The sequence below is a fragment of the Hermetia illucens genome, chromosome 3 (assembly GCF_905115235.1).
Source record: "Hermetia illucens chromosome 3, iHerIll2.2.curated.20191125, whole genome shotgun sequence".
NCBI classification, from domain to species: Eukaryota; Metazoa; Arthropoda; class Insecta; order Diptera; family Stratiomyidae; genus Hermetia; species Hermetia illucens.
Genome location: NC_051851.1, coordinates 114,147,664 through 114,173,928, shown reverse-complemented (window position 1 = coordinate 114,173,928; position 26,265 = coordinate 114,147,664). Strand labels below are relative to the sequence as shown.

The window sequence follows — 26,265 nt, the reverse complement described above, 5'->3', positions numbered from 1 at the left end:
TGCCTACCGCTCTTTGAGCCGCTCTTCTGGCTCGGTGACAGGCTGGTCGAAGCCTAGCCAGTTCAGCATTCCACCAGCATTTTGGTCTTCTCCTGAGGAATGAGTACCTCCTCGGCATGGACGCATCACACGCTATGGCGTTGCATTGGGCCACATGGACAGCTCGTTCCGTAGAGGCGCCTGCTTTATTAGGTTGGTCTAACCACACTTTCATGAAGGTCTGCTCATCCAAAGCTTTAGCGGACCAGCCTGACATCTTTCTCGGTTTTGAGCATGATAGTCTTATGCTCAGTGACTCCACCCATAGCCCAAAGCAGATTGCCTGGTAATCGCTGTGGGTGTTTGCTGACGTACCAAGACATACCAGGTGCCTGTGCAGGGCTGACAAAAGTTAGGTCTACGATTGAGGTAGATCCCTTTCTGAAAGGTTTTTACATATCTTTCGTTGGCCAGAACGATATCCAACTGTGGGAAAACGTGTAAAAGACTTCAGCCCCTTGCATTTGTCTCTCTGCTATTCCACTCACGGGCCCAAGCATTGAAGTCACCGGCAATCATCCCTTGCATCGAGAACAAGCAACAAGCATTTCCTCGATTTCGGGCAGTGTCAGGCTTGGTGGGGCGTAACAGCTGTACACATGTACCCTGTTTATTTTCGCCCACACAAAGCCGCTGTATGTTCAATTCCCAGTACATTGTATGGCTTGTCGATCGCATGCCCATATCGCCCCTCCACCAGTCGAATCTGTAACCCATACATCATGACGTTTCTATAGGGTTCGCTAATGATGGCAATTACCACCTCGGACTCGTAGATGGTCTGCTCGAGTAAATCTTGAGCGACCCTACAATGATTGAGGTTTATTTGAATAAACTTCATTTTTTCATTGAAGTCAGCGCCTTCCTAAATTCCGGGCATTTACCACTTCCGGCAATATGCCGATAATCTCGGCCCTCACTTCCTTCGCACAATAGACATTTGGGGTCCCTATTGCACGCTTTGGCAATATGGCCTTTCTCCTCACACCTTCTGCATCGATCTGACCAATCAATGCCGCTGGGACATGCCTTCGCGAAATGCCCAAATGCGAGCAAGCACCTCTTTAAACAAATTTGCTCCCTCAGACAGCAAACAACCCATCCGATTCGAACCTTCCCGGCCGCCAATAAATTCTGCACGGCGTCCACTGGCAATCGCAATGTGGCCGTTTGAGTATTGCCATAGGCTTTCCGCAAACTCACAATGGACTCTTCGGCAAGTTCCTCCAACTTGAACTGTTCCATCAAGGCAGTGCAAATTTCTTCTTTGGATGTCACTTCATCGAGATCCTTGCACTCTATATAGACCACATGTTTTTGGGTCCTTAATGTGACATTCTCCCCAAGTAAGTTCTTAACTTGAGTTCCTAAGCCATCAGTTTTCCCCAAGCTGGTTTTTTTCAGCTCAAGCATGAGGTCACCCTTTTGAGTCCTTCGAATCTTGCTGACATTTCTGCCTAGATCTTTTAGGTCGGGGTCAGCTTTGACCTTTTTCAGTATCTCCGCGTAAGACAAACTTCCATTGCTGGAGACTAGAATCGCTTCTGGGCGAATGCGCACATTTGCCTTTTTCTTTGCCTTTTTCTTAACTACCTTGGTCCATCCACCGTGTTCATTCCCCTTGGATTTTGTCGGATCGATTGCTGGAGCTGGCACTTGGGGGACCTGCTTTCTCTCTTCGGTGCTATTAGTTCCGGTTTTTTTGTTACTATTTGTATGTCTTTTTTCCTCTTAGGCGCCTGCTGACTTCCCAGAGGAACCAAATCTCCTTCCCGCACTCTCTTGTTTGGTGGCAGGTTGATTGCAATACGATTAGGTGTCACTTGGGTCACTTGTGACACCTTTGGCGCAACAGATTTCGACTTGCCCTTAGAATTTCGTTCCTCATACTCCAATTTGTTGTAGAACACTCTAATTGCTCTCACCATATTTTTCATGGCATGTTGGACGTTGTGCTTGTTCTTGATGAACTCAGACAGCTCCACTATTTTTGCACCAAGCTATGTGAAGGGTAATTCCTCTGCTTCAGGGCTCTGCTCTCCATGATTCCTAACCAGATTACTACTTTTAATAGTCCTTCACATTTGGCATTCATTGACCTTGCCTCCGTTTTATCTTTTTTGATGTTTGGCATTGGCGGAGATCTCAAAGTTGACGAACTTCTTCTGAATGGGTCCTTTTCCTTGTCCTGGAGTACCTACTGCTGCTCCTCCTCTTGAATATGTACGGTCGATATTGTTGCTGTTTTTGTTGTCCAGCGATCTGCTTTCAATTCATCCTTCTTCGGTTTTGTCTCCAGTGTCCTTGGTAGAGTGGTACTTCGCTTGAACACTCCCATTTCCAAATCTAAAAAACTTGTAGCATTAGATGCCACGGTGGCTAAGTTATCCACCACCGAGGCACTGCGGTCGAGGGATATCGACGACCAGGAGCCCGCTTGCTCACTCCCAAAAACCGCTGGTACTGGGGTTTCGAGCCCCTGCACTGTAAGTTTTCTCCTGCTCACCTCTTCCATAGTAGTTTTATGTTCTGGGTATCCTTCGCATAGCCATTTTGGTCCGCGCACCAGAGATGAGCAAATACTAGCCCATGCACAGTCAGAAAAGAAAAGTGCATGAACACATATTTACACATCAATAGGTATACCCCAATCTGCCAGCTGAGGTCGCGCCTGATGGGAGATCTGGCCACTCTTCACAGGCTATCTGTCTGTCTAGCTGTCTGTCCGTCTGTCACACGCACTTTTCTCAGAAACGGCTATACCGATTAGGACGAAATTTGGTGAGAAGGTGGGACCTGTAGACCCTCAGGCATGCAAGGTCTCGATTAGTACTTTTCGAAGCGAGTCTTAGTTTTGAGATTTATTAGAAAGGCGGGGAGTGGGAGGGGTCGAAAGTGACGATTTATTTAACGGATCCATTCTCAGAAACTACCCAACCGAAAAATCTGAAAAAAATAACGAAGCTGCCTTTATATGGTGCCCAGGCCTCAAAATACTCGCCATATCGATATCCGTTCAAATTAAGTTAATAATAGTATATTACCATATTTTTGGGGAAATTGAGTAAAACCCCCCTTAAGTTTATCCCAGAGTTATAAAAGTTGGTAGTAGTATAAAATATAATATGAAGCATATTATCCCCAAGTTTGATCAAAATCATACTATTATTAACGCGTAAAGTTACTGCAACTGAATATCAATACCACACTAAAGTGGGTAGCCTGACATGCTAAATGCATATACATAACGGGCTACGTATAAATGGGATAATTCTACACTTAAATATACCAACAGAAGAAGCAAACAAAACCTTTCATACCTGAAGCGCCCAGCTTCCGGTTTCCCGACTTGTTTTCAATTATTTACAAAACATTTTTTAGATATCGTATATCATAGATCACTATTCCTTATGCATTATTTCCATATTTCCAGACTTCATCCATAGCTCAATAAAGCACATAGAAATTTCCGGAACGAAAATTCAATTCATCGATGATGAAACATTCCAAAGTCTCCGTCTGGAATCACTTAAACTTGTAGACAATAAAATTTATGATCTTTCGGAACGTAGTTTCAGGTAAGGAAAATCTTTCGCATGTTTGTACATATCTCAAAATCATAGAAACTTAATATATTCGTATGGAGAAGTGTAAATGCTCGCAATAGTAGGCGGTATAATTCGTTGGTAATATACAATATGTTAATTTTCCTTAATTTCTAGTTCCATGGTTCACAGTCTTCAGACATTAGACCTGTCCGGAAACCAATTACAAAAGATACCACTTATTGCACTAAGAAAATTGCACATGCTAAGCCGATTCATCGGTCATAGGTAAGCCGCTAAATAACCGCCAACTGAAAATACTTAAAAATGTGAATTTTTACGAAACAATCGTAATATTTGCAGGAATGACATCAGTAATTTGGACGGCAATTGGGGAAACCTGTGCGATTCGCTGCGAAGTGTACATTTATCAGCTAATAACATTGCCGAATTAATTTCACTGGAGGAAGAAGCAAGGGCAAATTACAGTGGATCTTTCTTGCCTTCTCACCAAATTTGCTCATTTTCGCGACTTAAAAGATTGATGTGGTTGGACTTGAGCAACAACCGCATCTCGCAGCTGCCCCGTACCTCACTGCCCAGGACTATAGTCACTCTAGACGTGTCACGAAACATAATTTCAACTTTCCCACAGCAACTTTTCGATCATCTGCATGATTTAAGAATAATTTCTCTTCGGGATAATTTAATTCGCAGTATTTCTTGCAAAGAAATTCATGCGAAACGTATTCATCTGGAAAAATTGGATTTGAGTTTGAATCTAATTGATGAGCTGCAGTCCGATGTCTTCCATAATAATTACAGTAACATTCAAGTGAGAGCAATTAATCTCGAAAAGAATTTTATCAAATTCATACCAGCTGCGGCTTTTCATCAATCCAAAATTGTCCATTTGGTGATGGCCTTCAATGAAATTACCAAAATCCATGTTGATGCTTTCGAGGGAATCAGAGAGTCACTAGAATACTTAGACTTGGATGGAAACAACCTGCAGGCTGTTCCTCGGGCAATCAAGTCTCTAATGAAACTCAAATACTTGTATCTGAGCTCAAACCATATCAATCATCTCAGTAATCTCCCGGACATGAATGGAAGTTTGCGAGTGCTGAGCTTGAGCGGAAATAATTTCTCTTCCATACCCATAGAGGGATTACGAAATTTCACCGAGCTCACTTATTTGAATATGGGGTACAATAAAATTTCCGAAATTCTTGACGATACCTTCGTTGGATGGGGGAGCCAACTTCAAACGATATTGCTGCGTAATAATAAGATAACCCAGTTAAGTAACGGAATATTCAACGGGTTGGACTCTATCAAGGAAATCAGTTTGAGCTTTAATGACATTCATTATGTTAGTAATAACGCTTTCGAAAATGTCTCCAGAACTTTGAAAATCCTCGAGTTATCTTTCGGAATATATCGAGATGACTTTCCTAAAGATGCCTTAAACCCTCTAACTGAATTAGTGTGGCTTGGTCTGGATAACAATAATTTGAAAATTGTAAATGAGCATTCATTGGCGACGATGCGAGAATTAAGTTACATAAACCTGAGCTTTAATCGTATTACCAACCTGCCCCGGAATCTTTTTTCTGCTGAAATACATAACCATCTCATGGAAGTAGTCTTGTCGTTCAATTTGATTAGCAGAATACACTCCAATACATTCCACGGGCTCCTAGAACTTCAGCATATAAACCTCGCATCCAATAGCATTCGAACTTTGGAGAAGAATAGTTTTACCAAGCTTCCGTATTTAACTTTCATTGATTTATCTAACAATAATCTCAAAAATATTTCGGATGCAGCATTTCAATACCTACCAAATTTGGCGAAAGTGGATATGTCTGAAAATTTCCTGTGTACACTCTCGCTAAGAATGTTCAACCACGTGTCAAACTCGACCTTTCCGCTTCTTCTCAATGTAAGCCATAACCGTATATCATTATTTGATGATGATCTAACGTCTTACTTGTACATTCATCACCTTGATGCCAGCTTCAACCTTTTAACAAATTCCCTTAGTTTCAGTAATCTTGGAAATACTTTAAGAATTTTGGATCTTAAAAGCAACAGTTTTTCCGTTTTGGGCAACCATGCTTTTGGCGATTTGGAATTCCTAGAAACACTCAACCTATCTAACAATAATATAACATCTCTGCGGAGAAGAAGTTTCCAAGGCTTGACTCATCTTCAAGAGTTAGATATAAGCTTTAATAAGCTGCAACAGTTGCAAGTAGAACAATTTTCCAATTTGAAAAAATTGCGCGTTCTGAACCTAAGAAACAACAAAATTCGCGCGTTTCCCAGAGAAGTTTTCCTGAATACACGACTCGAATTCTTAGACATATCAAATAACTTCCTCGCAGTCTGGCCAGTATCAGCCTTCTCAGATGTTGGCTTCACTCTTCGAAATATCCAGTTCTCAAGCAATAATATCGAATATTTAGATTCTAGCATGTTCATCAACTCACAGTTCCTAACTGATTTGAACCTATCCAAGAACAAGATAACAGTTCTACCAGACAATACTTTTGTGTTCCTCAATAATCTCACCAATCTAGATCTGAGCTACAATCCCTTGGTATCAACCAACCTACGGCAGGTCTTCCTCCATACGCTTCGACTGCGCAAACTCTCTCTTCAAGGTTTAGGACTTTTCAATTTGCCTCGACTAGACCTTCAGTTTTTGAGTGAACTTGATGTAAGCAATAACGATCTCCAGCACATCCATTCGCTCCACGATTTGACTATGCTCAAAACGTTAAATCTCTCAAACAATAAAATAAGTAATGCAAGCATCATTTGTGAGCACCTTCCGATAACACTTAAAATTTTAGATTTCTCTCATAATCCAATACGTAAAATTACCCTACACGACGTGACACCATTGCGCTCTCTAACAGATCTTGACCTCACTGACATCAAAATTCAAACGCCAGCAATTTTCCTCAAACTACGCAACTTGAAGGTACTCCGAATTACGTCCTCTTCTAATCTCGGTGAGATAGTATCCAAGCTACCAGGCCTGCAGAAACTCTACGTGCATGTTATCGAAAGCGCGATCCAGGACGATTTGTTTGCAAAATTCAGCAATAACACTAAACTAAATCTAGTAGAAATATTCGGTAAAAATGTCCAAAGCATATCGGGGAACGCTCTTGCTGGACTTAAAAATAATCATAAACTGAAAATTCGGATACGTAATACAAAAATAAGCGATCTGCCTCCTGGAATATTTTTTGTATTGAGCAAAGTCCCTCAACTCACAATCGACATTTCGGACAACAAAATAACGAACTTATCCCCCGACAGTTTCTACCCAAATGCAAGTTCGTGGGACGCAGTAGGAACACGCAGTATTATAGGGGGTCTTGATATAGTCAATAACCCTCTCGAGTGCGACTGTGGACTCGTCTGGCTGGGTCATTGGCTACGACGGTGGCTTCGAGAGTCCGCCCAAATAAATGCTATACCAAGGGAGGATATGCAGAAGATGGTCACAGTAAGTATTATTCTACTAGAAAAATAGAGAAATTAAATTTAAGGTCTGGTTTCAGTTAATTCTGAATTGTGAGTCTTCTAAGGAATTAACTACGTTATTATCCAACTTAGTAGTAGGACTTAAAACCGGCTGGAAGGACTGTACCATAGCCTGTAATTCAATACCCGGAATATCATGCACGCAAAGCTCCTCCTTCCTGATGTGGATCCTGAAATCTCGAGAACCGAGTGACGCAATCGAGAGAAACTAAAGTGTCAAAACAACCGACGCTTTCCTTCGTGGTTTGCAAAGAGTACATATGACAGAAAATCTGTGCAAAAATGCCGGGCCAATTGAGAAAGACTTCCTCTGTTGCTATTTGGAAACGTCTATTCAAAAGATCGCAATTTTTCTGAACCTAAACAACATCTTTAAGGTTTTGTGTAAAACAACTCAACTTGCTCTCTGTCTATCTGTCTGTCTGTCTGTTCATCTGTCTGTCTGTTACACGCATTTTTCTCGCAGACGGTTATAGCAATTGATACCAAATTTGGTGGAAAGTTGGGGACTGTAAACGCTCACGCATACAAGGAACTATGTCGTTCTACGTCAAATTTAAGTGGGGTGTCCATCCATGCAAAAGGGGGGGTGTACAAATATAGCTATGTCGGGTGTCAAATGAAGGGTCTCGGTTATTTTTTTCCGAAACATTTGTTGGAAAGGTGGGGATTGCGGGAGGTCGATAGCGATCATTTCTATAGCGGAATCATTCTCATAAATTACCCAACCGAAAAATCTGAAAAAATTAGGAAGCTAGGCTAAGCCTAGGCTCCGGAATACCCTCCATGCCGATATTGTTCAGATAAAGTTAATAATAGTATATTGTTATAATTTTTGGCAACTGACTGCAAAACCCCCTTAAACTCATCCTAGAATCACGATCCTGCCAAGTTCGGTAGAAATCGCACTACTACTAACGAAGGTGTAGGTGTAGGTCAAATTTGTCGCTTCTATCCAAATTCAAGACTTTGAATGTCAGAATCACGTGAAAGTGGATATCTTCACATAATATATGCATATATTATATGCTAGTTACTAATGGGACAAATGCACACTCAAATGCCCTTATAAAAGAAATTTGTGTATTATACTTTTCATATCTTCGAGCTTCCGATTTCGCGACTTGTTATTAATGAATTTGAATATCACAATTTAAAAGGATGGTAACCTAACACAATCCTTGGAGGCTAACTTACACATTCTAATGTTAAAAGTATGGAACTTAAACTAATTTCATTTGTTGGTGATAATGGATGTCACGCACCTGGAATGAATATCACAAAAAAACTATTGCTGTCGACCTGACGACGCAGCCGAGATATAGTCCGATGCCAACACCTCTTTCCTAAATTTGGTGTCGCTCGTGATGTGGGCTATTTGGTTAAATTCTCGTTGCAATTAGTCTTCATCCAACTGAGCTTGTGGCAGGCCTTGTGCTTGAAAAGCGTTCTGCTGGTGACTAAGCGGTGATAGTGGCAAAAGTCTATAAACTTTTCACCATTCTTGTCACGATCATCAAAACCATATCTCCCTACCAAATGCCCGGCCAAACTTTTGTCAGAGCTCAGCTCGGCACTCAGATCACCTATCACGATCGCAATATTTTCTCGCCCGCACTACTCGTAGTTGCTCACAGAAAATATCCTTCTCCACTATATTGAAAATGCGCAAATGTACACAATCTAATGCCTGATTTTCGTCTACTACTATTAGACTTTTTAGAGTACAGAAGCATATCACCCAAACTAGTCGAGAATCGCCATAGCCTATCCGAAATACTGTTAACATTTCGGCAGCAATCTTCCTTTCCGACAAAGGGGGAATACTTAGATTGTAGTCTTATTCTTCCTCATTATTCCGTCTCATTGAAAATCAGAATAGCAATAATAAATCAATAGAGAAAACGAGAAGGGACTGTCTGGACACCCTTGACCCCACAAAGGAATGAACAGAAACCTATATGCATATGTATAGTGGAATCTCAATAATTCTTCTTCTTCTTTTTCTTCAGCCTTTGTCCCGTTCACAAGCGGGGTCGGCTCGTCGTGATCGGCTTCGCCATGTGTCTCTATCGAATGCCTGATCTGGGTGCAATCTCGAGGCTTTCAAATCCCCATCCAGCGTATCAAGCCACCGTTGCTTAGGTCTGCCTTTTGGTCGTTTACCATCGACTTCGATGTTCAGACCAATCTTTGCAAGTGAATTCTCGTTTGCACGAATTGCGTGACCATACCATCGAAGACGCCTCTCTCGCAACTTTTCCACGATCGGTGCAACCCCATAACGATCGCGGAACGCCACTTCATGCAGGTTGCGTTAATGCGTGAAGCAATTTCATAACGCAGCTCTCCATTGGCTGATAGCGTTGACCCGAGGTATTTAAATCGCTCAGTTCTGGGCAGATCACTGCCGCTGACAGTGATTGTGCCTGTTTCATGGGGATCGGTCGTCAAAAATTCAGTTTTGTTTAAATTCAGTCTGAGACCATGTTGCATGAGGCGATCATTCCATTTTTGAACAAGTTGCTCAAGATCATTTTTGCTATCAGATGCTAGGAAAACATCATCTGCATAAAGCAGTGTGTAGGACGCTGGACGTTGGATATCCCGTGTGACGGTGTCCATAACAAGGACAAAGAGGAGTGGTGAGAGGGCACTTCCTTGATGAACTCCAACAGATACACGAAGCGGTTTTGATACACCCGCCATACTTCGAACTTTACTTTTCGGATCGTGGTAGAGCAATTGAACCCAGCGCACGAGTTCTTCTGGCACGAAGTGTTGTCGTAAAGCATACCAGATGAGTTCGTGTGGTACACGGTCAAACGCTTTCTCTAGATCCTGAAAGGCAATGTAAAGAGGGCGATGCTTCTCATGGTGTTTCTCCATGAGTAACCGCGCAGCGTGTATTGCGTCAGTAGTTCCGCAGTTCTTGACAAATCCGGCTTGATTCACGGTTATTTCAACGATTTCGCGAATACGGTTGTCAAGAATGCGTTCAAAAATCTTCATGGTATGGGAAAGTAACCGGATCGGATGGTAATTTGAACATTCTGCTGGACTACCTTTTTTTTCCATATTGGAACAGTAGTACTTTCTTGCCAGTCAGATGGTGATCTTCCTTCCTGAATAACCCGGTTAAAGAATTCACTGAGCCACAGTGTTGGGTCCCAGCTCTTCGCTTTCCAGAGCTCAGATGCGATGTCGTCAGGTCCTGTTGCTTTCCCCGATTTCATTTGTTTTATTGCCTCCTCGACTTCAGTTGCGCTGACTGGTGGAACTGCTCCAAATGTCGGCAATGATTGTGGAAGTGGAGGATGAGCAAATTCTTCAGTTGAAATCTGCTCGAAGTATTCTCGCCATCTATCCGTTGCGGCTCGACGGTTGGTAAGCAAAGTACCGTTCTTGTCATTAACACAACAGAAGTGTTCGATATCCTGTGTGCGTTCATCACGGCTTTTAGCAAGTCGATACAGATCTCTCTCGCCATCCCGAGTGTCCAGTTTATCGTAAAGATTTTTGAATGGTTCGCTCGGGTGACAGCGACCGCTTTCTTTGCATCCCGGTTGGCATTCTTATAAATTTGCCAATTAGCAGGCGTTTTATCGTCGAGAAATTTGTGGTAGAGGCGTTTCTTTTCACGGACCTTCATTTCAACATCATCATTCCAAAGCCAAGTATCTCGGTTGATGTACCGCTTACCCGGCTTGGTGACCCCGAGGGTTGCAGAGGCCGCTTTGTGGATCGTATCTTTCATTTGGTTCCATGATTCTTCCACATTCGTAATGGTTGGCAATCGTATGAGTGAGACCGTTTCTTCTTTCTTCTCACCAAATCGCCACCATTTAATGCGCGGCGAGCCAGTGCGTTCCTCACGCTGTTTTATCGGTGGCTTAATTCTCAGGACAGCAATCAACGGCCGATGTTGAGGTGCGATGGTCTCATAGGGAACGACTTTGCAATCAGTGATAGTGGTAAAATGTTGGCGTCTTATGAGAATATAGTCGATTTGCGTTGTATTGTTCCCACTATAAAATGTGGGAAGATGACACAATCGTTTGATGAACCATGTATTCATAAGTACAAGGTCATGGGTGTCCGCAAAATCGATTATACGCTCGCCTCCTTCATTGCGCGCTCCGAACCCCTTTCCCCCATGGCACCTGTTACCGTCTGCCTTTTCACCCACATGACCATTAAGGTCGCCGGCAATGATTATGTAATCGTCAGCAGGCACGTGCAAGTCTTTTCATCGAGAAGTTGCCAGAAGGCATCTTTCTCGGCATAAGGTCGGCCTATCTGTGGTGCATACGCGGTAAAGAAGTGAATAGTGCGATCAGCTGATATAATGGTGAGCTTCATCAGCCGATCATCAAATCGTTCGACTTCTTTAATGGCATCACGGAAACCCTCTGAGATGGCAATGCCAACACCATATTGAGTGTGTGGGTTACCAAAATAGAGAAGTTTGTAGCCATTTTTACCGCGTTCGCGTTCAATGTCGCAGCTTTTGGAACCAGACCATCGGGTTTCTTGCAGAGCGCAGATGTCAATGCACCTTTTCCGAAGGGCTCTTGCGAGTTCCTCGGTGTTTCCAGTTAGGGTACCAACATTTAGCGAGCAGACACATACTTGTTTTGTTCGTTGTGTGCGGACTAACTTGCTTACGTCCTGACGCCGTCCATGCGTCAAGAACCCATGCCCATTTCTCGACAGGACCGGGGCCCGTCCTACCGCGTCGACTGAGGTGGACGCCCTAGCATTTCTCCGAGGCCTGTGACTTAATCCGATCATCATGTTTCTAACGACATTGTATGCATTTTCTTGGTCGACCTGTCGCGGGGTCTGCCACCAAGAGAGATCAGGTAGGATTTAGCATAGTAGAATAACTCCAACTATACTCTATTTATCTCTTTCCCTGATCTCAGCATTTTATTTTTGTTTTACTGAGGATAGTACAGAGTACGTTGCCTCAAACCCTCCTCCTTTACCTGGGCTTGGGACCAGCATACTATGTTAATAGCATAGCGGAATCTCAATAATTCGTACATCGATTATTCGTATTTCCGGCTAATTCGTATAAATTTGCCGGTCCCAAGAGTTAATTTTCTTAATTTTGCACTCCCGACAATTGGTAATCCCGAAATTTCATCGCAAATCGTCAGTACCCAGAAGGTGGGGATAAACTGGTAACCCCGATAAGGTAGACACTGGAGCACCAGACTCCGCTGTCAGCGATATTGCGCGAAAGAAACGTAATACCTATACATCTGTGGTGGGCAACGCTTTACTGTGCTCCTCACCAGGACGCGTCAAATCAGAGAGAGATATCTTAACAAAGCTAGTCCCTCTCATAGGGATGCGGACACGAAGGCGGGAAGGAACAGGGCGTATGCGCCACCCGCAGCCTCATTTCTAACCGCTGCCATGACAATTGCCTCCGAGGATGGCAAAATATCAGCGGGACAATTAACCATCCTCCAGGAATGCCTGTGGACAAAAATGCTGGAGCCTAGAACGAAGCCAAGGTTTAACAGTGAAGAATTTTGCGATGAGCTCCTCCATTTGGAGTGCACTGATTAAGCTGCCTTAAAGCAGTTCCAGCAGGTAATCCCCGCTGTGAGTTAGGCGGTCGCCCCAAGTTCACTATTCTAAACGCTGAGCTAGTCCGAACAGAACATATCGGATGTTCGTTGCTTGGCCCTCGAAGGAAGGCAGGGAACATCATGCACATGTTGAGTGAACAGACCCCGGGCACGGGCTTCAAACACTGGTGGGTAAAGTTCATAAATGCCAGGAAGGACAAATCTACAGACGCGGAGGATTTCAGCTTAGTATTTGAACTAAACCAAAAAAGTCCGAAAGTGCTTAGAGACAGTCACCATATGGTGTTCCAACTTCTCCTATATATATTGAAATTCAATCATATCAGGAAACTGAAGATGATGATGATCTCCATTTTGAGAGCATAGAACACTGATGGTCTTCGACTTACACAAGATAAAGCAAATTCCATCATCTTCGGTGTGCTTGCCCACACGTTACCTGTGCGCGGAAGAAAATGCATACAGTGGCGGAACCCCCGTATGGAGGCGCGCACTGGTGACGGGACTACAGAGTGAATCCTACCACCTAGTAACTTCTCATACCTAACTGGAAGAAAGGGTAGCGGGAACGTGAACGAAACTGACTTGATGCCAGTTCATGTGATCGAATCTATGCCAACCGGACACCGAAAAGTATTAAGTGAAAAACAGATGAATGCTCTGCTGGATGAGATCACATCTATCATAGATGAGGACATTGCGGCTATTCTCAAAGACAGAATGAAAAGTAGAAATATGCTTTTCCTTTGGGACAATATGCAATGGGTTTTCAAGCTGAAGTGTATGCGATCCTAAAGGCGGCAAATTGGCTAATTGACGAGGGCTTGGATGATACGCTCATCACACTCTGCAGTGATAGCCAGGCCCTCAATGCAGAGGGTGTTGCGTTGTGGACGCGCTTTAGTGTGGAGCCGCTTGGCGGAGATTCACCCGAGCTCCACACCAAAGAAGTGCAGCTCACCATGACTCCAAACTCACCCGTCTGAATAGCTCGCCTACCTGCTGGTAACAGTTTGACAACAACGGTCGGCGTGGGAACTAACAGTTCAGTCTTCCGTGAGTCATCACAGAAAAAAAAAAGAGAATAAAATTAATAACCTACATAAAATAATTGTACTCTAAAAGAAGAATAAACTAATTTATTAATTCTGTAGTATTATGTCAATTTAATTAATAAAAATGAAAAATATAATTCAAATTTTAATTGGCATTATAGAGCAGCCCTTTGATCACCTCGAAAATCGTTCAGAAATGCAGAAACCGCTTGAACTCTATCTCTAGATTCAATACAGTGGATTAGATGCCAATGTCCCCTATTGACCGAAACCAGCAATTGCAGTATCAGTTGCACTGGCTAAGGCTGTCTTCATAAACTGGAAGAAAGCTTCCCATAATGAGAGGTGGCACACCAGACTTTACCTGTCAGAATCTAACATGCATACCACAAAATTTATCTTGTCGAAAAACAGGAAGACTTGCAGGCATTCTGCCAGGCTACAATTCGCTAATTGGACACAAGTTCAGATAAGGAATTATTCCCTGCTGTAATAAGGAAGTAAAGTCGATTGGGCATTTTCTATGTAAATGGCCCACCTATGGACCCGTGAATGAAATGAAATGTTCCACTTTTCCCCCACAAAAAGCGGCCTTTTTCGTATGATTTTTTTCGTGTACTTGGTTCATCGATATTGCAGCCTATTTGTATTTTTCCTCATTTTTCTTTTTTCTTTGACGGACATGACGCGCTCAAACTCCATTACCCTGCGAAATTCCGGGAGGTTATGTGCGATATGATAAAAAGAAATTAATTATTGCACTGGTCAGGAAAACGGAAGATGCCACAGAACTGTGTATACCGCATCACGAAAGAACATGCAATGTGGTGCCAGACCCTTCGATAGTCCTATGTACAGTATTACCGGTCCACTTCTCATCTACGATGACAAGCAGCTGAAGAGGTGGAAGAAACACTTCACCACGGTTCTTAAACATATTACATCCAATGAAGTTCCGTCTCTTGTGGATGAAACAGCGAGTCACCTAAACATGCGGATATAGACTGTTGCTCCAAGCAGAAGAGAAGTCATATCGGCTACTAATGCAGTTAAACGGAGTAAAGCCGCTAGGCTTGACGATCTCCTCGCAGAGTTATTCATCGATGCTAAAGTAGTCTCGTTACATCTGCTACTTCCACTCGTACGGAATTTCTGAAAATCCGAAACCTTTCCCAATAAGTGGAAGAAAAGGATGGTCGTTAAGGTTCAAAAGAAGGGCACCCGTTTTGAGTGTGACATTTGCCGCTCCAAAGATAATAGCTAAAATAATCCTAGAACGCACCAAAGAACATCTCGAGAGCTTGATAGACAAAGAGCAAGCTGGTTTCCACTCCCGATCCTCCTGCATTGACCGTATCAACACCCTAGGGATCTCTGTTCTTCGCCGATTTCGAAACAGATTTTGACAGTATAAACAGGGGGAATATCTGCGGTGCTCTACGCATGAGAGGTATTCCAGAGATACTAATAATACTACTATACGGAGTATACCAGGGTTGCATCTTACCACCGATATTATTTAGTCTTGTTTTCGTTGACATTCTTCATGCTGCTTTAAATAGACGATGAGGTCTTTCCACAAACACATCGACTACGCTAATCGCATCTATGCCTTAGTCAAATGACTCTGGCTTTGTAGAGATTGGCAAGTAGAATTGGACTGAAGATAAGCACCATCAAAACAAAGTTCCCAGTCTGACTGCCGCACTTTCCCTATCTACAATAATAAGCTGAGCATCGAAGGCTTCCATTAATTTGTATTTCTAGAAAGCATGGTTTCTGCCGACGGTGATACTGAACTGAATTTTGCACGCATTAACAGCGCTAGATCTGTTTTCGCTTCCTTGTCTAAAATCTCGAAGTATTAGTTATCTCAACACCAAGATGAAGTTGAGACTATTCTGTGCTAGTGTTCTTTCTGTGTTGCTATATGGGAGTAGCACATGCATAGTAACCACCACCATTACCCAAAAGGTCCAAGCGTTCGTCAACACTTGTCCGTGACTATCATCAGCACACTGGCCTGATACTATTTCAAAATATGGTCGGTGGTCGGTGCACAGGCCTATCATCCGTGAACGATGTGATCGGAAGTGGTAGTGGATAAGTCTCACATTAAGTCGCCCCTCCTTAATTGCATTGCTGGTTAAGCGACGCAGTGACACCCTCACTCACAAAATGGCCAACGAGTGGGTCACCCCAAGAGCACTTGACGCAGAACAGTAGATAAGAAGTGACACCACTAAGGGGTAAGAAGGGTAGGAACCATATATATCTGTCCAAGAGGCAGGTATGCACATATACTGTGAGCATCAAAAATAAGTAAACACTTAATTTTTTCGTATTTAAGCTTTAATTTCATAGCAGTTACTGATAAAAATTAACATGCTTCATCACCGGTTAAAAGTATTATATAATAGAAGTTTAAATCTGAAAAAAAAGTTAAACAAAACAAAATACCGTTTCAAAAAATTATTAATGCTTCAAAATACTGCTGATTTTACGCGTTAAAAGAAAGTATACAGAATTTACTTCTCTAAGAAATAATATCCAATAATTAATTAGAAATAATTTTTAATATTTAGTTTGTTTTCCATGTGACTTTAGAACAGCTTGATTTGACAAGATTTTTTGTAATATCTGGAGAAATGTTGTTCCATTCTTCGATTAAAGCCCTTTTTAGGTCGTCCTTGTTGGAAATGCTTCTTTGTCTGATTTTTCTGTCAAGGTGCTCCCACAAATGTTCGATAGGATTAAGGTCTGGGGACTGCGGTGGGTGATCAAGGGTTTTTGGCTTCGGTATAACAACCATTCCTTAACAGTGTGGGACGTATGTTTCGGATCGTTATCGTGCTGAAAGATCCAGTTTCCCGACAGCCCCAATTTGTCAGCACTAGGAGTGATATTGTCCCTCAGTATATTTAAATAGTCTATTTTAGTCATTTTAGACTCGATGAAAACTAGATTTCCAACTCCGGATGCCGCCATACATCCCCAGACCATAACTGAGCCTCCACCGTGCTTTATGGTGCTTGTGACGCACTTGTCGAGAAATGCTTCATTTTTCGCTCGCCATATTTTTGGTGGCTTTTTCGCCCCAAATATTTCAAATTTACTCTCATCGGAGTATAAAATGTTTTCCCAAAAGTTTGGAGCCTCATTTTGGTACTTTCTGGTGAATTTTATACTCTTCTTTTGATTCGCTTTAGAAATATAGGGTTTCTTACGTGCCACTCTGCCATGTAGACTATTTTTGTGGAGCGCTCTTCGAATTGTGCTTGCACTCACTGATTTGCCTGAAGTCTCAGCTATTTTCTTTGATATGTTTACTGCACTTGAAACTGGATTATTCCTTACTTCTCGTACAATTGTCCGCACTTCGGAGTCAGTAAGCTTCTTAGGTCGCCCAGACCGCGGCAAATTTTCAATAGTATGACGAGTCGTATATTTATCTATAATTTTTTTTATCGTACAATGATTCCTTCTAACGATTTTTCCAATTTCACGCAAAGATTTCTTTTCTTTATGTAAATCTAAAATTATTTTTCGTGTTTCGTTTGTGGTTTGCTTACCCATTATCTTAAATGTTATACTTTTGCACTTATTCAAACAAAAACAAAGAAAATCTACGAAAAATATTAGTGCACTATATTTGCTTACTTCACTTATAAACAGTTTCAAAGAAATTTGTGTGATTCCCGGAAATAATTAAAAACAAAACGAGAAGTGTTGCCACTGTATACTTTCTTTTGACGCGTAAATTCATGAGTATTTTAAGACAAGATGAATTATTTTTGAAAATGTTTTGTTTTGTTTAAGTGTTTGTGCTGACATAAATTTCTATTATATGAGCCTTTCAAGCTATGATAAAACATTTTAATTTCTATCAATAAACATTGTGCAATAAAAGTTTAAATACAAAAAAGATGGGTTTTTACTTATTTTTGACGCTCACAGTATATATGTATCTGCAAGCAATACATTTCTCAAATCTAAATATTTACTAGTAGAGTAATAAGTAAAACCGCTCTGCTTCACTCCCTTTCGCTCAAAACCGTCCTTAAAAGATGTCTGTCCGGACTTCAATCAGCCATTTAACGCAAAACCAACGGGGCTTCAGGAACATCATTGGATTGGATCCCATCTACTGGACTTTACCAACTTTGTCGCTAAACATACGCGCCATTTTTTCGCTAAAGCCTTTGATTTGGTTGACAACAAATTGCTCCTTTCCAAACGCTTTTCACTTCCCCTATCAATTGTCAAATGCCTCGCATATACACTTCTAACTGATGAGGCAGGGTATCTTTCAATGGTTGCTCAGCCCATCCTTCCTCTCCCTCCTCTGTAGGCTCTCTACTAAGCGCCTCATTACTCCTATTTTTATTAACGACATCCCTCATTCCTCACCTGTTTGCTTGAGTTTCATCAACAATGGACTGTGCTCTCTTGCAATCCACAGTTCGTTTGACTCGCAATCAAAGGCTTTCTGGAAATGAAGAGCGCACTGAAGAAGTATTGAACCCTATCAGCTGCAATGTCGTTAAATCCTTCCTTTTTGTCGGCTTTATTCGCTTTAGTGCCTCATAAAATGGCATTCAGGATTTCCGACTCAAATAGAAAATTCGTTTCATATATTCATAGAAGCCGGCTCCATACTCTATACCAAGCTCCCAAATAATACCTTTTACGGTATAGAACTTCATAGTAGCTGCATTCTCAACAAAGTCCGTGTAACAATATGAGGCAGAAGACGAACAAATGAAAAGCTGAAAATAAACCAAAGCTTATTTCTTCAGCATATGGTGGTGTGTGAGCACTGGACTGGCATTGGGAAAGGTAACCATGAAAGCGATCCTCATAACAAAGCACCGCAAAAAACCTAGGCTACCAGTTAAGGATTGGGAAACATTACGGTTTCCAGGTCATAAAACAGGCAATAATAATACACATAAAGCAGAAACTGCAACACGTTTAGCCAAACACCCCTCTTCAGTATGGTTCTGACAGAGGTAATCCGGAAAATTATATCCCTGCTAAATTCCGCTTTCCTCTAAATGGCGCAAATTCAGAGAAGATATATGTACATATATATAATAGCGTCTTAAATTAGTGCAATCTTAATAAGGTCCGCTTTGTTAGAGTGTTGTTCCTTTAAGATTATCCGGAAAATGTATGCCCCCTTAGGCAACCAGGTAGCTAAAATGACGCTTGTTCATGATGTGCCCTGTTAGGTGAAGTTTAGGAAAGATGGCTGAAAGAAGCGCAATGATTACGGGGGTAGAGCGCTAGCCTTTTACACTCGCTGGCAGCCGTCTTGGATGTTTGTGATCGTCTTGTATTTGTTTCGCTGCTAGGAGCTTGCCAATTCCACAGTATTTAATGCCTGAAATCCACGATCATACCCGCCTGTCAGTTACGCCTAAACACCACAGTTAACCATGAGTTGGATCCACCGGTACGTGTGTGTGTGAATGCGACTGGTAGACGATCGCCGCGCAGACGTCTAAGCAGTGAGTGAGAGTTGGATATCCATTTTCACCGCTGAGAAACAACAGAAATTTCTCAATTTTGCGGCTTGCCGGTAAATGTTTGGTGTTTTCAGCTCAACAGGCGGCCGGATGAACTGTAGATTGTTCAGGCGCAACTGACCGAGGGTGGCCGCCTTTATTTTTTTTTTTGGGGAGTAGGTTAGGTGAATGCGTTTACGCACAGAGTGTTGGACTCCCGCAACAGCACGCTGGCGGACTACCAACTAATCACCTCCCTGTCATCAGAGAACTAGCCTGGAACCGTTTGACACTTTACTTCGGGCTAGCCCTCCAGCTCTCGCGGCTTTGGAAGCCTTCAAGTCAGGGAATTCCTTTCACCAACGGGAGGAGAGGGGAGAAGGGAGTTGTTGTTAGTTCAGGGAACCCCTTACCGTCCGATCCCTCCGCCGGTCGAGTTCAATCTTCTTCGTAGTAAGAAGAACCCGAACATAATGCGCTATACGATTCCAGCTGCCAGCGCTCTTCAGCATCCCTCTGACAATGTTATCTGCAGAGAGCTCCCCTGTGTCAGCATAAAGATTCGCCCTTACGGCGATAGATAGCTTTGCGCTCATTGGCAAGGAGGGCAACGGGGATCACTCCCGCAATCACCATCACCGCCGATTCGGAGACGGTGCGATAAGCAGATACCACTAGCAAAGCTCCCCACCTCTGCACTTGAGCGAGGCGTTTACGATGCACCTCCTTGTCAAGGGCATCAGCCCATAACTCTCCACCATAGAGAAGAACCGACTGCGTTGCTCCCATGAGGAAACGTCTCCTAGTTGATATGGGATCCCCGACATTCGCCATTAGCCGACTTAAGGCCGCGACTCCTGCTGCAGCCCTGTCCGCTGCTGCTTTGATTTGCTCGAAGAAGCTCATCTTCGAGTCGAGCATTAAACCAAGGTATTTAACCGCTGGTTTTGACTCTATAGTCAACTCGCCGATCGATATGGGAAGCAAGGTCGGGATTCTCCTTCTGGTCAGGATGACTACTTCGGTTTTCTCCAGCGAAAGGTTGAAACCGTGAGCAGTCATCCATCCGCTTACCCGTCGCATCAATATGCCAAGTCTGCTTTGCGCCTGTTCAACAGTGCGTCCGGCAACAAGTGCCGCAACGTCGTCTGCATAACCGACCAGGCGCGACTCTTCAGGCATATCGAGTCTCAGCAGACTATCGTAGGAAGCGTTCCAGAGGTCCGGCCCTAGGATGGATCCCTGTGCTACTCCCGTGATTTCCAGCCTCCTCTGGCCCTCTAGCGTCTCATAGAGCAGGGAGCGGTCCTTCAGATAATCCCTCAATATCCGCAAGAGATAGGTTGGCACGTGAAAAGAGTTCTCTAGTGTGCCAAGCATATCTGTCCATCTTACGGAATTGAAGGCAATTTTGACATCAAGCGTTATGAGGAGCACTATCCGTCGAGATCGGCGGCTGTGCGCCCCGGCTCGATTAAACGCATTTACGACCTCCATAACAGCATCCACTGTAGATTTCCTTGTTCTAAACCCGAACTGCCTTGCGGATAAGTCCCCGGCAGCACGGATCGCTTCAACGAGTCTACCCCTGATGAGCTCCTCGAGCACTTTCCGGCCGTGTTAAGCATACACAGCGGTCGGTATGCAGACGGGAGCTCCGGGTCTCCTTTACCCTTACTGATCAACGCGAGTCTGACCACTTTCCAGCGACAAGGAAAAATGCCCTCCTTCAAGCACGCGTTGAACGCTTCGAGCAGCAATTCTGGCCGTTGGCGGAACACCAGTTTGTAAACTTCCACCGGGATGCCATCAGGACCTGGCGCCTTCCTGTTTTTCATAGTGAGAACCGCTTCTTCGAGCTCTCTCATTGTGAAAAGGGGGCAATCCACGACGCTTTCCGCGCTATTCACATCAACCCGTACAGGGTGTCTGGGGAACAATGCTCGCACAATGCGGTCCATCTGGTCGGTGCTCACTATGCAGGGCTTCCGCAGAGCCCCGATTTTTCGAGTGACAAGCTTATAGCCAAGTCCCCAAGGGTCCTCATTCACCTCATTAACAAGATTCTGCCAGCCGCGAGCTTTGATTTTATTCAAAGCGATGCGGAGTTTCTAGTTAGATCTATATTGTGCCTTTATGGGAGATGCCTCCTCGTTGGCGTACAAACGTTGTGCCAAACGGCGGAGCTTATGACACTCCTTCCGTAGGTCGGCAATTTCTGTCGTCCACCAGTACATAGAAGGCTTGTCGCGCCTGGGGCCTCTCCGGGGCATGGAAGCCTCACACGCCGTCGTTATCAGATTCATCACTGAATTTACGACGGTGTCAGCTGCGGCACTACCACCACCGGGGTGCCTCCCAGTGCCTTAAGTGTGATAGTAACGAACAAAAATAGCAAACGAGAGTGGGCGGATGCCCTATACTCTCTGTACCCAAAAGATTAAGCTACAAATTTCGAAACTCTATTGTTACCGAGCCAACGACATCTCGGATAGGGACCGTGGCCGTGAGCTTTAGTTACTGAAAATTGTGTATGATAGTATCAGGCATCACCAGGACATTCAACTTCTCCAACTTGAATAAGAATTTCGCCGAAAGAAGCTGGCTGAGAGAGCTGATAAGTCACTTTTCAACTTGACTGGCTTTGATACTTGGCTTTGAAATGACGAGGTCCAAAGAATGGATCAAACCTATGTACGAGAGGCAAATCCAATCTAGACGGTCCGAGCTACCAACGGATACCTTGGTGTGGTAACAATAAGAAGAAAGTTGAACTGGCGGCCAACGATTCTTGGCTTCACAATGCTAAACTGTTACATAATAATAGTAGCCATAATGAATGGCAGGATGAAAAAATCAATGTAGTGAATAAGACTTAATAATTTTGATCATGCTTGTGGAGATACAGTAGTTCCGCTTTCAAAAGTGATTTCTGAGAATGTGTATATGTATATCTTTTCAGACAGAGATATGCTTTGAAGCGAAATTTGGTTAGGAATGGCCTTGTGATCCAAAGAAATTTGTTTTGGCCCCCTTATATCAGAGACGGATCTTTTTAGGTGAATAGTATCATCATCATCATCAACGGCGCTACAACTGGTACCCCTGGTCTAGGCCTGCCTTAGTAAGGAAATCCAGACACCACGATTTTGCGCCGAGGTCCACGAATTCGGTATTCCTAAAAGCTGTCTGGCGTCCTGGCCCACGCCATCGCTCCATCTTAGGCAGGGTCTGCCTCGTCTTCTTTTCCTACCATAGATATTGCCCTTATAGACTCTCCGGGCTGGATCATTCTCATCCATACGGATTAAGTGACCCGCCCACCGCAACCTATTGAGCCGGATTTTATCCATAACTTGACGGTCATGGTATCGCCCATAGATTTCGCCGTTATATAGACTACGGAATCGTCCATCCTCATATATGGGTTCAAAAAATTTTCAGAGTATTCTTTTGTCCAACGCGGCCAAGAGTTCGCGTCTTTTTTTGTTTTGCTAATAACCCGAGTCTCCGAGGAATGCATAAGGACTGGCAAGATTAATTTTTGTAAGCTGAAATAGGCTCTGTTGGCAGCCAAAAACGGTGCGCGGATTTTATCATCATAGCTGCTATCGGTTGTGACCTTAGATAGGAGAAATTTTCAACGGTCTCAAAGTTGTAGTCTCCTATTTTTATCGTTTTCGTTTGACCAGTATGATTTGATGATGTTGGTTCCTTTGTTTTTGGCGCTGACATTGCCACCATGTACTTCTTCTTGCCTTCATTAATATGCAGCCCGAGATCTCACGGCGCTTGCTCGATCTGCTTTTAGCTGCCCTCGCACATTGGTCAGGATCAGCCTAGTCAATCTTATCAATTTCGCCGGGATACCGAATTCTCTCATGGCCTTGTACAGTTTTATCCTGGCTATTCTGTCATAGGCGGCTTTAAAGTCGATAAAAAGATGGTGCAACTGATGACCACATTCCAACAGTCTTGATGAGTAGTAGATAGGACGATAATCCTTTTGTATACCGGATGACGATCCGTTAAGGGAAGTCCTTAAATAATACCTATTTCTAACTAGTCCCCACCACAGAGTGCTTTTATGCAGGTTGCTCTGAAAGAAGTATTCCAAAAACTAATCACCACTCCTGAAATTATGGACATGGTTTTAAGTGATAGGAAAATACTTTAAAATTCGTGCTATGACGCTATTTACCGCTTGTGTATTTTCGGTGCCTCTAGCGAAAGGAAATACAATATCCTCGGTGCAAGGTATACTCCCCGCCTAGCGAAATACTCGTATATACAGAACAGAAAGTCGGGAAAGGGAAGGTTTTGTTTGCTTCTCCTGTGAGCATATTTGAATGTAGAACTATCCCATTTGTACGTAGCCCGTTATATATTTATACGGTAAAGACAACTTTGAACAAATGTTACTTCGTTACTAATAGTATGATTTTGATCAAACTTGGGGAAAATATACTTCATATTATATTTTATACTACCACCAACTTTTATAACTTTGGAATAAACTTAAGGGGAGTTTTACTCAATTTTCCAAAAAAATATGGTAATATACTATTATTAACTTAATTTGAGCAGATATCGATATGGAGGGTATTTTGAGGACTGGACACCATACAAATGCAGCTTCATGATTTTTTTCAGATTTTGTGGTTGGGTAGTTTCTGATAATGGGTCCGTTAAAGAAATCATCAATTTCCACCCCTCCCATTCCCCGCCTTTCTAACAAATCTTAAAACTAAGACCGGCTTCAAAAAGTACGTATCGAGAATGTTCATTTGATGCCCCACATGACGGAAACGATGTTTGCAATTTTATAAAAATATTTCTACTAATCAGAAATGGTCGCGGTGAAATAAACTGTTATTCCCACAAAAATAAGGAGAGTTGGGATAAAGTGAAAAATTTGCCATGTCATATTACCAAGCAGTGAAACTAGCTCCGTGAAAAGGACTTCAAAAATGTCCGCTCTACGTATACTACAAGAGGCGAACAGAAAATAATATCAGAGTAGGCAGAGCAGGCAATTATAAGACTTGAAAAGGGTACACATATCAAGGAAAATGCAGCATTGTTGCAGGCAGGGAAGATTGTGGGTGCGGAGTCATGATGGATAATAGACACGGGGAAGGTTCTTTCAGAAAAAGAAGGTCTGAGTGAATTTACATTGTAAAGTTTCAGGCTACACAGCAATGTTCAATGATGTTTCTGATAAGAGAGCTGAAAAGTGTTAAGGAGAGCTGGATTGAGGTACAATCAGACCAAGTGAATTCTGTCAGGTTTTTGACCATTTCCCGACAACTTATTGAAAAATTAGATTTTTATTTCTTACTGTTTCTCTTTTCTGTCTATAAATCGTTATTCAAAAATTTTGAGAGCCCACAGTGGCCATTAGATTTAAGTTATTTTTGTTATTTTAAAAGATTGTTTTTTATTGTTCATTTTTCCAATCTATATACTATTGTTACCTATTTCTTAAAAATAAAAATGATTTTAAAAACAAAAACAAAAACAGGTACAATCAGAGCAGAAACGTAAAATAAAACCCGGCATTTTGGAAGTTCGATTGATGATGTTAGCGATGTGAATTGAAATGAAGTTTGTCATCGAAAATTACACCCAGATCTAGGAAGCAGGTCAGTAGTGAAAGGCGTCATCCACCAAGAGAACAGGAAAAGGATGATAAGAAAGATTTGAGCGAATAGCATATTCAGTGGCATTTGCTGACCAAAGTATCAAGGTTGGGTTGCTACACAGTCCAGTGGAAAAATAGGAGGCCAAGAATAGAGCCTTGAGGAACACCAGAAGAAGGAGAGAAGGAAGGGGATGAGTAACGATGAAGAGAAACTCTGCAGTAACGGTATGCGCTGACGAAAACCAAGAGATGATTGAGGCGACAGGAAGGGTGGAACAAAAGTAGAGAGAATTTGGTAAAGTTGGTAAAACCAGAAGATTTGATATAGTCGATTCATGTTTCTCGAAACCATACTGCTCTTTGATAATGAGGTGACTGAGGTATGTGTTCAACCAGTCGAGGACGTAGCTCTCGAGGATTTCGGAGCAAAAGAAGGGAAGAGAAATGGGATGTTAGTTCCCACCTAGAGAAGGGAAAAGCGCCTCTTTTCACAAATAGGCGAAGTAGCATCCTTGGATGCTTTTGTTTAAGATTATACAGGGAGAAAGATGTGGTGTTTACCGTTAAGAGGGAAGAGGTTAAGAAGTCGGTTAGGACCAGGTCCCACATTGGAGTCAAGATTACCAATGAAGAACTCAACCGAGGAAGGCGTAAGGAGGTTATACTTTATCCTTTATACTTCTTGCTTGTTCCTTGCTCTAACTCCATTATTTACTAAATTACATATATACTATACTTGAAGTAAATTGAAAAATAAAGCTTTCAGTATATTTCTTTTAACAATAACTAATAATATTAAAAAAAGTTTTACACAAAGTCCGAACCCTTTTTTTCATTTCAGAGAGCCCGACGGAACACATGTAACGATCCTGGAACGGGTAGAAAGTTATCTTTCTTGGAATTGTTTCCCCAAGATCTGTTATGCCATGCAAGCGCCTTGAGCAGTTCCGCGTATACACGGCTCAAACGGGCGTCCACTGTTCTGACGTTTATTTTGCCAGTTTTTGTGGCATTCCTACAATTTGCTTAAACTGAAACTTCATATTGTTACATCGAGGACCCACGGAAAGCAAATTTTTTAATGCCGAGGTGATTTAAATGCAATTTACCCCAAATTGCCCTGTGACGATTTTAGCGCATTTGTAATGTGACAAGAGAACTTTACGAACGAAATCCGAAAATATCAGTAGAAAATTTTATACTTATGAGCAAATAGATACTAACTGCTATAGTTACTATTAGAAAAATAGTTTTATTACTAATTGCACCATACTTGAAAACCAATTGATGCATTGAAAA

General features: G+C 42.6%; 1 protein-coding gene across 1 annotated transcript in view; it reads left to right on the top strand.

The window, feature by feature from the left end:
- The window catches only part of LOC119651574 (toll-like receptor Tollo), a 141,880-nt gene extending 115,828 nt beyond the window's left edge, over positions 1–26,052 (top strand). Inside the window, exons 3-6 of the mRNA XM_038055210.1 lie at positions 3,473–3,617; positions 3,762–3,872; positions 3,948–7,113; positions 25,808–26,052. Of these exons, the coding sequence (XP_037911138.1) occupies positions 3,473–3,617; positions 3,762–3,872; positions 3,948–7,113; positions 25,808–25,996 (3,611 nt within the window). The 3' untranslated portion in view covers positions 25,997–26,052. The remainder of the gene's footprint in view (positions 1–3,472; positions 3,618–3,761; positions 3,873–3,947; positions 7,114–25,807) is intronic.
- Positions 26,053–26,265: the final 213 nt, after the last annotated feature.